The 13,902-nt window shown below is 41.4% G+C and overlaps 1 protein-coding gene across 4 annotated transcripts in view; it reads right to left on the reverse strand.

The window, feature by feature from the left end:
• Positions 1 to 318: 318 nt before the first annotated feature.
• The window catches only part of Agxt2 (alanine--glyoxylate aminotransferase 2), a 41,363-nt gene continuing 27,779 nt past the window's right edge, over positions 319 to 13,902 (reverse strand). For all 4 annotated transcript variants that reach the window (XM_042261425.2, XM_042261426.2, XM_076551768.1 and 1 more), the window contains exons 11-14: positions 12,611 to 12,702; positions 6,431 to 6,580; positions 5,121 to 5,219; positions 319 to 1,022 (exon numbers count right to left, since the gene is read on the reverse strand). In XM_042261425.2, coding sequence (XP_042117359.2) covers positions 915 to 1,022; positions 5,121 to 5,219; positions 6,431 to 6,580; positions 12,611 to 12,702 — 449 coding nt within the window. In that variant the 3' untranslated portion in view covers positions 319 to 914. The remainder of the gene's footprint in view (positions 1,023 to 5,120; positions 5,220 to 6,430; positions 6,581 to 12,610; positions 12,703 to 13,902) is intronic.

Consider the following 13,902-nt stretch of genomic DNA (forward strand, 5'->3'; position numbering starts at 1 on the left):
AAGTACATTTCAGTGGGTATGCCAAATCAAAAAAATATATTGCCACTTCTAAGACTCTGGTAACACCTATAGGAAAGAATATTTATGATTGCACATGCCAATGACTAGAGTTTGGGAAGTGATGTATGCATTTGAAATGGTAGAAATAAGGGTATAGATGAAGAAGACATGATGGCAGAGGTAACAGAGAAGCAAAATAAGCTCTGGTAGGTATTTTCAGGGAGTTAAAGGTTTGGAGTGCAGCTATCATCCTAGGTATTTTCTGCATTATTTCCCAAGATGCCCTTGGGCTGCACATTAATAGAAAATATTAAAGTCTTAAGCAGCACAATGAATTTATTATTTTATAAGTCAAGAAACCCTGAGAGAGGATGGCTCCCAGATTCATGGTCAGTGATTCATCGGTATCACCAACCTCTCAGCTTCCAACAGCTTTCCAGATGCAGCATAGCGACCAGGTTTTCTCTTCATGGATTCCAGCTGCCTGATGTGAATTGAGAAATTCCATCATGGGACACAGTATTTCCAGTGTGACAAGAAGCATAAAAGATGAAGAAATGCTTCCCCAGAGGTGTTAGCACAGAAAGGGTTCCCTTCAGGATTAATTGGTGACATGGATGCCCTGTATTCATTCACAGACCAGTTGATGCAATGGGATACCATTATCCCAGGCAAATCTACATGAATTTGGACTTATTCTGTGAGCCAGAGACAGATCCTGTCCCTGAAGAAAGGAATTCTCAGAAGAATGGGGGCTCCATTGACAGATATGGCTAAACACCTACTGGTCTTTTACAATTACTGAGGAGCGCTGCAGTTTTTCATCTACAACTTGGGGTTTCAACAGTCTTCAATTCATCTCTGCACATAGTTGAGAAGTTCTTGAGGCTCATGATTCTCCATTTGTAGAAATCTTACTTAGCTCTTCTCTCCATGTGCTGAGTTAAGGCGGAGCGAAACACTTCAAATGCAAAGTCCACTTCCAGCTTAGTGATGCACATCGGAGGCGCGATGCGGAACGTCTGAGGAGAGAGAGGGAAATGGAGCTCAGATCATCAGAGTCAAATGGGACTTCCAGAAATGGACTAAACAAAGAATCCAAAACCTTATTTATTTATTTATTTATATCCTATTTCTGACATTTCTCTCACTAGGTTGACTTCCTCCTCTCCCCTCCCGGCCTCTTTCACCTTCAAGTCTTTACGCAAATCCTTATATCTTCTTGCTTTGAGTTTTATCTTCTTGCTATTTGTGTACCTGCTTGTCCTTCTACCGCCTTCCCTGAGATCTTGGCCACCTCCCCCATGCTCAGTTGCTGCCACCACAAAACATGTTTTCCCAATTCCCGTCTTCATCTCCACTGTTCTGTATCTACTCATGTTCAAGGTCGATGGCTGAATAAGCCAATTGCGGATTCCCATCATGCCCACCATTTTCATAAGAGTGTGGGGCTCCTCATTCCTTCATTGTTTTCTGACCCATCACTCCACTCAGGTCTCTTCCTTCTGTTGTCTCACAGTTGGCAGAACAAAGGCAACCGAACTACCCTCTCTCTCGCCCCTCATTTTGCACACGTTTCCAGGCTGACGTTGCTTTGCTCATGTGGCCAAGTCTCCGTGCTGATTAATGCTGTAAATGAACTGCTTTGTTCCTATGTATATGGCTGAGAAATATATGAATATCACACAGGGGACCTGAGTGACACTACCAGATATTTGCAGTCTCCAAATTCTGCTGGTTCCTGAGAATATTCTCTTCCTCTACTGGCTTCCTTTCACTTCTTTTTAAACCCGTAGTTTTCTTCTGAGCTTCTTTTTACCAACTTCTATGTGTCCCACTCTTATTTCATAAGCAATCAAGTTCCTATTTCTTTGAAGGAAATTGAACTTCCCAGACAAAGTCTTTCTCTCCCAGACAAAATCTTTCTTTAAATTAGTTTGTTCCCACATGCATTCTTTTATCTTTCCCAAAGGCTCAGGGAATGGTGTGTCTTTACTCTTCAGTTCTAAATGGTCAGCTCTGGACCCTGGATCATTCTGGGAAACATCCCCGTGTTCTCTCAAATCTTTGACTTCCCTTCAGCTTGTGCTCAGCCAGTATCAGTAAGATGCTTAAATCATTCATAATCCCAATTCAGACCACCCTGAGCAAATATCTGAGTTGACATGCAGTGTAATAACCACACTTTCTTCCCACATTTACTCAATTTTGTTTGTTTGTATGTTTTTCAAGACAAGGTTTCTCTTTGTTACAGCCCTGGCTGTGCTGAAATTCACTTTGTAGACCATGCTGGCCTCAACTCATAGAAATTTGCCGGCCTCTGCCTCCTGAACTCTGTGACTAAAGGCACGGGCCACCATGTCCGGCTACTTTTACTCTTATTTAAAAGACTTACTGATACTCTTCACTCCATTTTTTCCCAACACACTGCAGCATGGTTTCTGTCCTATTAGTTTTCTGATACTACTGTACTAAGGTTACTTGCAAGGCATGAGATCCACTGGGCATTTCCCAGCCATGCCCTTCCTGATTATCTCTCTTGTGTGTCATATTTGGGCATTCCTTTCCCTGATTCATCTTGTCTTCTTCTTCTATAATCCACACTCCTCTAAACTCTGGGCACACCATTGACCCCATCCTGTCTCCATTTTCCTCCCCTTCCCTTTTGTCTACTGAAGGGAGTTCTTCCCTAAGTTTCTGTCCCAACCTCATCAAGCTTCTCACTGGGACACTAGACTTCCCCAGTTTTCTTCATCTTACCATTAGTGTGCTGATGACCCCAAACTATAATCTTTACCCCAATGTTTTCCACTTAACCACATGCTCAATTACCAAACCAGGTGCCCATAAATGCCTTAAATGAAGCATGTTCAAGGAGGAATGCACTCATGTCCACTAAGCCAAATCGAACATGAGGCTTTCATTTTTCTCTCTTGCTTATTTTTCAGACCCAAACCATGTGCAGTTCACTCCCTGAATACCATCAGAATGTATCTTTTATTTCTCCAGCCACTGCTGAAGCAGCCTCAGTTTCTGCCAGACTCCCTGCCTCCAAACTTGTCTCAGAGACCCAGACTCAAAAATGCACTTTACTACTTACACGATCTGGGCAACTGACTTAACTTCTAAGTAACTCTAAAGTAAGGGTGATCATAGGACTGATTTCTTTGGTTTGTTGAGAGAGCATTATATGAGTCAGCATGTACAACATGTGAAGAAGAGTGTCTGACAAGGTAACAGGACTTCTAGCTGTCCCCAGCCATCACATTAAGCTGATGCTCTAGCCACACTAGTGTGTGGACAGCTCTTTGCATTTTTTTCTCATGCTTTGGCTTTTTGTATAGTGAGTTAAGGCTCTGCTGGCAAGATGATGGCCTCAGCATCTATTCTCTCTCCTTCCACATCATCACATCTTATATCTGCAGAAGAGATTAATATATTGTATGGCAGTTTTGTGTTGGTATGGTTTTTTTTCTCCCATAAGCTCAATGAAGATTGTAATCAGAACACATTTATCATTGTAGCTTTGGTTCCCAGCATATCACTGGCTGCTTAACATGAATTTGAAGGAAAAACTAAACAAGTAGACAGTTACTTCATATCTTTATAACTGAAGATTTAGATAATTAAACCACACTATTTGATATAAACAGAAAATAATTTCTAGTGTTTATTTAGGCATCTTGTCTGATAGTTTCAATGTCCTCTGTCAAGCATGAGGCAAGAAGATGTTTCAGTATCCATTGTGTTAGCCAGGAAAGGGGTAGGACAATGGGACAAATGAGGAGTCTTTAAAGTAGGTAGAAATATTAAACTGCATTTAGAAGAAAGAAGTCTGGTGATCTTCTGCATGCTGAATTGACTAAAGGTAGCAACAATGCACTGTATATTTCTAAAGTCCATGGGGTGGTTTGATAGCTAAGGCTCCCATACACTCATGTGTTTGAATGCGTGGCCCATAGGGAGTGGGACTAGTAGGAGGTGTGGTCTTGTCAGAGTAGGTGTGGCCTTGCTAGAGGAAGTGTGTCTCAGTCTGCTGCCTGTGGATCAGGATGTAGAACTCTCAGCTCCTTCTCCAGCAATATGTCTGCCTGCATGCCACCTGCCATGATGAAATAGACTAAACCTCTGAACTGTAAGCCAGCCCCAATAAAATGTTTTCCTTTATATGAGTTGCCATGGTCACAGTGTCTCTTCACAGCAATAAAACCTCAACTAAGAAGGTCAAGAAGAAAGAATTTTGAATGTTTTCATCACAAAGAAATGATATGTGAGAAGACAGATAAGTGTTACCTCTTGAACATTGTAACATTATTCATAAATCCAAACATCATGATGTACTCCCTAAATATGGGCAACGATCATGTTTCATGAAAGAAAATGTTTTGAAATGGGCAAAATTAAAGAAGGAAAAAAGAATATTCATGGGGAACAGAAGTCACTCTCATTCTTGAATCTCTACCATGGGAGCCCATCCTGGTGAGGGACCTGATGCTGTGGGGATTTAGAGGCATATTGTGCTGCATCATCATCATCATCATCATCATCATCATCATCATCATCTCATTCTTGTAGCACAGGGTCAGACCAGGGTTTAACTTCCAGGAAGGGGGTAGGGTGAGCCTGTCTTGGAATAGTTCAGCTGAAGGTGAAGGATGCTGAATGGCTGTTCTTGAGTTCTGCATCAGGGATCAAGTTTAGGATGGCCTCTAATCTCTCTTTCTGGGATCATAGATGGCCACTAAAGCTGAGCAGATTTACAAAGTCAGACTTCAGGGTGGAGTTAAGAATGACTATGATTGTTTTCTCAGGGGTTAGAACTAACTAATACACAATACAATGCATATGTATATATAAGTTGCTTGAGTGTTGTGATTCTATTATCACCCATGCTGTGAATTGTCTGGTTTGTGTGGCCTTTCTAATGCCTCTCCTTTGTCTACAAAGAAATGGATAACTGAATCCCTTTACCACATCACCCTCTAGTGGCAGAAGCTGTCTCTTGTCCATGTCTTCTGATTATACCTGAGAATTACCCTAACATGGAGGAAGTACAGCTGGGTGCGCTAGCACAGTGACACCCCAGGGAGACCCTACCTGACAGGAAGCCCTTCTCTTACCTGAGAAAAAATGCCACCTCTGCCCAATAGGAGCCCCATGTCTTTGCAGTCCTCATGGATTTGATTTACTTCTGTTTTGGGAAGAGGCTGGCGGCTCATCTGTGAATACATTAAAAAAAGGGGGGGGTTCTATTTGGTGTTTGAATGGTTAGAAAAATTATTTCCCCAGGTATGGGGCCCAAGAAAAACCACAACAAAACAAAACTCAAGCAATTAATGTCTCCCTAATTAAGGAAAGCTGTTAATTACTGAACCAGAGTTGGTTTTGGGGGGTGAGTGGGTATTAAAAGTATTGGCTTTTACTCTACTTTATCCCAAAAAATTCCCAAAGACAAAGTGAAATTCCATGTAGGCAGTAAACGAATCCTGGCTCTGCTAAAGGCTACCCTGGGGGTTTGGTCCTTTAATAGCTGATTTGGGAATCTGTTTTGTTTGTGTTGAAATCATTTTCAACTCATTAGGGTACTCTGCCGAGCTAAAGACTTCCTTCCACAGTCCAGGAAGTGGCTTAGAAGTTGCACAAGAGCACATGCAGATAAATGTTTCCCAGGCCACGGCACGGCCATGGGGCTGGTGTGGAGTTAAGTATTTTCCACGTGAGTGGAATTACCTTCCCCAAGACTCCAACTGTCAGGGTTAGGGAAAGCAAGTGCTTAGGAGCCAAGAGGCCATGGCAGATCTCTAGGCACTGAAGTTGGTTTCTTACCACGCTACTTCAACTTTGGTGACATTGGGCTGGAGTTTGCATCATTTCTGTGTGTTCCTGCATCCTCAGTCTTCGAACACAAATATTTCCCCCTAGTTTATCTATTTCAAGCCTAAGTGCACCTGCATTCCCTGGGGCCTTTCACACTACAAATATACGGGCCTTGTGGTAGGACAAATTGGTATAACTGGAAAGGCTTAGCATCTGTATTTCTAACATGATCCTCAGATAGCTGTCTCGGGAACCCTTCCAGTCCTCCTTGATAAGTCTTGAGTGCCTTTGCTGCCCAGTTTTCTCCCGTTTCCTTCACAGATCAGTCATGGGGATCATCATCACTATGTCTAGCTTCCAAGATTTAGATGTGTAAGCCACGATCCTGCTCATGAGTCAGCCTCTAAGGTAGAGGAGGGTTCCCTTTGGTGCACTCAGCTTGCTGTTCCCTTAGGGCTTCCTACCCACCTTTCCCATGGGCCTTGATGGTGTATTACATATAGTAACCAACAGCTTCATAGTTTGAGTAATATGTATGCATTCAGCCCTATTAACTTCCACAATTACCTGCTGCTGGCCCCAGGCAGCCACCCAAACAGCTGCAGATCATTACCTTGTCTTGAACCATCTCTATCCCTATCATGAGACCTTTGCCTCGGACATCCCCAACAATGTCGAATTCATCCCGCAGCTCAGCAAACTTCAGTAACATGTAGGTACCCACTTCTTGACTGTTTTTCTGTAGATTGTCTTCTTTGATGACCTGTTGAGAGACATCCCTAAATAATCTTCAGGGCAAAGGTTGGAGGATTGCCTGAGAAGCACAGAGAGGTAAGTGCCCAGGGTCCTCCTTACAGCAACAAACAAGACCTGGAACAGAGCCAGATGTGGACAGACCATGGACCACATGAAAATCTGCTGTAAGGAATGAAACAATCTTGGTAAAGGGGGTTTCCCTGAACCCGCCCACCTGTAGAGGCAGGCAAGAATTTAAGAAATGTTAGGGTTATATATTTCATAATGTGGAGTTCATTTTTCCAGGCTTTGCTAAGCACTGGCACACAGTGGTGAAAGCAATAAATGAATGAACTGGGGAAAGAAACCCCACAGGTGCTTGTCTCATGGGATACAGTGACCTCCCTAGGCCAGACAGGTTTTCTTAGTCCAAACACTCCAGTGTGGGGTGCTGCTTCCCTTAGCTGAGCCTCCTGTGCATCCGCAGCTAAGGAACCTGAGGTATCAAACATTTTTTCGTCTAACTTCCACTTACAGTGGCCATCTGTGATGGGATTAAAAAATTTTAATTGTGTTTTTCTTTGTTCTGTGTTTAGTGCGTTGGGGCACATGTGGAAGGTAGAGGTCAGCTGTGGGGAGTCAGTTCTCTCTTTCCACAGTGTGGCCACTAGGGACCCAACTGAGCTGGTCAGGTTTGAGAGCTGACATCTTTGCTTGGTGAACCATCGCACTCAGCCTACAGCAGCTATGATTCTTGACACAAGACACACGAACACTACCTCTGTACTTAGCTAAGAATAATTGCACGATTTCAGGCTGATCTTGATGTTTTGAAGATCAATTGGTTCACCCGAACCCTCTTTCTCATCTCGATTGGTTGGGATGGCATCACATTGGGAAAAGAGGTTGGACTCTGGCCAGAGAAGCAGGCTCCTTTCGCCCCTCCAAATGCAATCCCCCAGTCTCATCCCCAGATCTGTAGCAGACTGCTTGAGGCAGCCTCCTCTCCCTCCCTGCTTGATCACACAGATCTTCCCCTCCAACCTCCCTTCCCCCCAACTTACTGCTTCATCCCAGCCCCCAACTCCAGCCAGCATTCCCTGGGAACCCCATAGCCAAGCCTGCCAGGGAAACAGGTAGGCCCATGAAGCAGGTAGGCTAATTGTAGATCTTCACTCACCCCCCCCTCTCCTCCAAATCCAACATCCTGGTCTCATTTCCAGCTCTGTAGCAGAATACCTGCCCTGGCCTCTCCTCACTCTAGCCCATTCCCAGTGGACTAAGCAAATCCCGGTAGGAAGTCTTGCTTTCCTCTCTCCTGTGGAGCCCCCATTTCCTGTCCTAGCCCAGCCTCATCCCTAAAGTGGTTAAATACATCCAAGAAAACACAAGGACTAAATAATCCCAGACCAGGACACACACACACACACACACCACACCACACCACACCACACCACACCACACCACACCAACAAAATATCAGGAATCAACCAACACTGCTCACTGATATCTCCCAACATCAATGGTCTCAATTCCCTAATAAAAAGACACAGACTAACAGAATGAATACAAAAACAGGATCCATTCTTCTACTGCATCTAAAAACACATCTTACCATAAAGGATAGAGACATCACCTCAGGGTAAAAGAATGGAAAAAGATATCCCAAGCAAATGGACTTTAAAAACCAAGCTGGTATGGCCATTTTAATATCTAATAAAATAGGTTTCAAACAGAAACTAATCAGAAGAGGTAGGGAAAGACACTACATACTTATCAAAGGAAAATCCAACAAGAGGACACTGGAGTTCTTAACATCTATGCACCCAACACAAGGGCACCCACATTCATAAAAGAAATCCTAATACAGGTTAAATGACATGTTGGCCTTCACACACTGATAGTGGTAGATGTCAATACCCAAATCTCACCAAAAACAGGTCATCCAGACAAAAACTAAACAGAGAAATGTTCGAGTTAACTGACATTGTAAATCAAATTGACTTAACAGATATTTACAGAGCAGTTCACCCAAACATAAAAGAATATATCTTCTTTTCAGAATCTCATAGAACTGTGGTGATGTATTATGTCCCCCAATATACTGTGTCCCCCAGTAAAATTTATCTAAGGATCAGAGGAAAAAGCCAGCCACTCTAAGTAAGCATGGAAGTCAGGCAATGGTAGCACACACCTTTAATTCTATCACTTGAATGGCAGGGATCTGTCTGGATCTCTGTGAGTTCAAGGTCACACTGGGGAACAGAGTCAAACATGGCGACACATGCCTTTAATCACAACACTAACCATAGAGGTCCGGAGGTCTGTATAGACAGACAGGAAGTGACAGATCTGGGAAGGAAGAGGAAGTGATGTAGCTGGGCTGAGAGAGCAAATGAGGGAGCAGAACAGAAAGGCATATAGGCGTGGGTATATAGGAAGTAAGACTCTTTCTTTGGAGACTGAAGTGTTGGTGAGATGAGGTTAGCTTGTGGATTTTCCTCTTTCCCTGCTCTCTCATGTTTTCACCCCTATATCTGGCTCCATGTTTTTTATTTAATAAGACCAGGTAGCAGTTCGACTACATGGAACATTCTCCAAAACTGACCACATACTCATTCATAAAATGAGTCTCAACAGATATATGAAAATTGAAATAACACCCTGTATCTTATTTGACCCTCATAGATTAAAAGTAGATAACAACAACAGAAACAACAGAAAGTTTACAAACTCATAGAACTGAACTACTCTTTACTGAAAGAAAAATGGGTCAAGATAGACATAAAGAAAGAAATGAAAGACTTTCTAGAATTCAATGAAAATGAATACACAGCACACCCCAGCTTACAGGGGACAATGAAGGTTCATAGCACTACAATCCTACATAAAAAAAATTGAAGCCGGGCAGTGGTGGCACACGCCTTTAATCCCAGCACTTGGGAGGCAGAGCCAGGCGGATCTCTGTGAGTTCGAGGCCAGCCTGGGCTACCGAGTGAGTTTCAGAAAAGGCGCAAAGCTACACAGAGAAACCCTGTCTCGAAAAACAAACAAACAAACAAACAAAACAAAAAAATTGAAGCGATCTCATACTGGTAACTTAACAGCATACTTAAAACTCTACAATAAAAGGAAGAAATTATACTCAAAAGGAGTAGACAGCAAAACATAATCAATGGCCACAAATAATATAAAATACCTTGGGGTAACTCTAACTAAACAAGTCAAAGACTTGTATAATAAAAACTTACAGTCTTTGAAGAAAGAAATTGGAGAAGATATTAGAAGATAGAAAGATTCCCCCAGGCTCATGATCAATAGGATTAACATACTAAAGATGGCCGTCCTACCAAAAGCAATTTATGGATTCAATGCAATCGCCATCAAAATTCTAACACAATTCTTTATAGACCTTGAAAGGACAATTCTCAGACTCATATGGAAACACACACACACACACACACACACACACACACACACACACACACACCCAGTATAGTCAAAACAATCCTGAACAATAAAATACAAACTCACTCAGAGATAGGCAGCATGCACAGGGCCTACATGGGTCTGCACCACACGGGGGTCCTAGAGCTGAAAGGAGAAGTGGACACATGCCCCATGCCTAACCAAGGCACAATCTCCAACTGGTAACCACTCTCGTAAATGAAAATTTACTTTTCTCCAAGGGAGGCTCACTGGGGAAACAGACTACTCTTAAGGATGGGCTCCATGCCCAGCAGTAGATGGCCAACAGAAAATGAACTCAAGGGCATCTTTGGAGGTTCTCTGTCTCATGTTGTGTCAGGCAGGGTTTTCTTTCCTTCCTTTCTTTTTTAGGCTTATTTTATTATACATGCATATATATATATACATTCATATACATATATATATATATACACACATATATATTTTACATTACTAGTCCTTCATATATATATTATGGCTTTTAGTTTAATGTTTTTCTGGGATTCCTGAATGTGCAAATGAGTGGGGCTCTGTGTCTGTATCTATTCCTTGTGCCTTTTCTTGGGCTCTCTTCCTTCTGTTTGTTTTGTCTTATTCTGATATATTAATTTTTGTTTTATCATATTACATTTTATTTTTAGTATTATCCCTTAGAAGCCTTTGTGTGTTTCTTTTTTAATGAGAGCCAGAAATAGGGTGGAACGAGCTGGGAGGGGAGATGGGGAGGAAGCAGGAGGAGTAGAGGTTGGGGAAACTGTAATCAGGATGTATTATGTGAGAAAAGATATTTTCGATAAAAGGGAAAAAGTTGCCAATGCCAACAAAGAGAAATGAATGTCACATTTCTACCCACTCGTTCACATCTCAGGACTTCATCATTTCTTAAAGTATTTAATTAGCAATAATAGCTTTACTTCTATCTGAAGCACTTTTACATTTCTTGAGTAGGTGAGTCATATTCGTAGTTCAAAATAAGAAACATGAAAGTGAGAACAGCAGAATGATTTGTACTGACCTCTGACCCTAGCCAAGTTTCACTTCATATAAACTGAATTAAAAAAACAAACCGAAACAAAACCAAAATCAAATTCTTTGGATGTTCTTTCAGAAACACGTTGTACTTATTTAAGCAAAAGACATTATACATTTGGTAAGGACGTTTTTTTCAACAAAATAATAGGATAATAAAAATAAGAATGTGGGACACTTTATTACTAAGTCAATTTAGCAAAATAATAGTCACTAGTTCTCTCTTAGGAACCACGAAGAATGTCTCCTCACTCTCACCAGAGAAATATCTTTTTGTTGTGTATGGCAATCATTACCTACCATTGGTCAACACATCGAGAATAAGAGGCTGTGGAGTGCTCAGTTCTCAATGGGACATCTATATCACATTCCTTCCCTTGAAGGTTCAGGGATCATTGTGGAACTGGGGGTGAAAAGACTGTAAGGGCCAGAGGGCACACATGTCGGCAGCGGAACAGTATTTGCTTGCCACCGCAGCGCCATTGCACACAGGGACTCACGACTCACACTGACTGAGACTAAATGCAGGAGACTTGCACATGGTGAAGCTAGTGAACATCCAGAATGGATAGAGGAGGAGCTCAAGAAATCCCACTCCTATTGGAGGCTGCTTGGGGAGGGAGAGTCAGTTTTCTTCAGAAAAGTGGTCCCTGAGAGGCTACCCATGGTCCAGTACATAGTCCCGTAAGCAAGTACATACAGGCATCACTAAATAGATTGAGTTCAAAAAAAATGGCACATGAAGTTAGGAGGAAAAAGTGATGGGTGGTTATAGGGAAGTAATTTAAAGGGAGAGAAAAGGGGGTGGATTTGATGAAAACACATTATATGTGTCTATAAAATTCTCAAACAGTAATATTATTATAAAACTGGCTAATATTAAGCTAGATGAATGTGATAGGATTGAACAGTTTTTTTCCCAGAGTAGCTAAATTACCCTGATATAGTCAGCTAAAACCTATAGTTTCTCTATAGTTCTTTCATTTATCACAACAAAAAGGATGAAAACATCCATAGTATATGGCAAAAGTCACATTAAAAGGGTGACTACCTGTTAAAACATACACAACAAATACTACCTAGAAAACAAGCAAAATTCAGGGTTATTGCCAGGATAGGGCAATTCTTAGATTTCCCATGCATGTGAAGTTGATGATGTATTACTCCCTATTCAGAACTTCAAGCACCCAAAGTAATCTTAAAAAAGAGGAACAGAGAATAGTAACTGCAGACAAAATTTAAATTGGTGAATTATTGATTGCATTTCTCTTTTACCATTGCAATGTGGCAGAGTCCCTCTAGAGGGTTGGTTTAAAAATAGTTATTTAGAGCCGGGCGGTGGTGGCGCACGCCTTTAATCCCAGCACTCGGGAGGCAGAGGCAGGCGGATCTCTGTGAGTTCGAGGCCAGCCTGGCCTACCAAGTGAGTCCCAGGAAAGGCGCAAAGCTACACAGAGAAACCCTGTCTCGAAAAACCAAAAAAAAAAAAAAAAAAAAAAAAAAAAAAAAAAGTTATTTAGTGCATGCCATCAAGGGAGTCGGTGTGAGGGACAGTACAGACCTCAAGCACGGCAGATCCAATGGCACAGGCCAGGGGGCTTCCTCCAAACGTGTTGAAGTGATGTAAGCAATTAGCCAAAGATTTAGCAATTTCTAAGGGTGGAAAACAGAAGAGGTTAGAGCCACACATTCTCACCCATTATGTCTCATCGTGACATTGGGGTCACATTCACTTCCATCTTGTAAAGGACATCCATTTATTTCCTCCTCTACTCACCTGACAGTGATGGACTGAACTGTGTCCCCTTAAAACTCTAGGTTGAAAAGATATGACCACATATGACCATATTTGGAGGTGGAGTCTTTAAACCGGTCATTAGGATTAATTTGGATCACAAAGCTGGGGCCCAAATCCCACGGGATGATGTCTTTATAACAATGAGAGCTTCTAGAGTGCTCATCATCTCTCTTCTGTGGGCGTAGATAGGGAAGGTCATTTAGAGAAACGATGAGGAGGTGGCCATCTGCAAGGCTAGAAGAGAATCTAGGCAACTCAGCCCTGCTGCACTTTGGTCTTGACAGACTTCTCTTCTGTGGGAAGATAAATTTCTGTTGTTCCAGCCACTTGATCCATGGTGTCTTGGTTAGTCAGCCTGAGCTGACTAATATGTAGATAAGCAAAAGGGCTTATTTACTTAACGAGATGACAGCACAATCTTTAATGTGTCACACAAATTAGAAAGCATCTTAAAACTTGACATTGCAGGACTTTGTATAAACTCTTCAGTCAACCAAATCTTTTATTTCTACTCTTGAGACTAAGAAGGAAGTATTGAGGAAATGATCTTATATGATGAATTCAGCAGCATAATTCTGTCAAGGGCAGTTCATTACATTTCGCTTTCTGCGATTATACATTTTTGGTTTTAAATTAATGTAATGATTATACAAAGTAATGGATTTATCCATTCTTACATTTCCATGTATAACTATGTTTCTTTTACTTTTGCTTAGTCTATGAAAACAGATACCACAAGATTTCAGTTATTTAATGGCCCAGAAATGTGCTGACTATTGGGAAGAAATATATTTTATATATATTTATTTATATATATATATATATATATATATATATATATATATATATATATATATATAATATTTTTTCGACAATCAATGGTTCACAAGAAACAATATCGGTCAAAGTCTCACTACAATAGAAAATCAAATTTTAACCTTTATTTCATAGAGCAGTGTCTTGACCTTCCTAATGCTGTGACCCTTTAATAGAGTTCATGTTGTGGTGACCCCCAACCATAAAATTATTTCATTGCTATTTCATAACTGTAATTT

The sequence above is a fragment of the Peromyscus maniculatus genome, chromosome 15, assembly GCF_049852395.1.
Source record: "Peromyscus maniculatus bairdii isolate BWxNUB_F1_BW_parent chromosome 15, HU_Pman_BW_mat_3.1, whole genome shotgun sequence".
Classification (NCBI taxonomy): domain Eukaryota; kingdom Metazoa; phylum Chordata; class Mammalia; order Rodentia; family Cricetidae; genus Peromyscus; species Peromyscus maniculatus.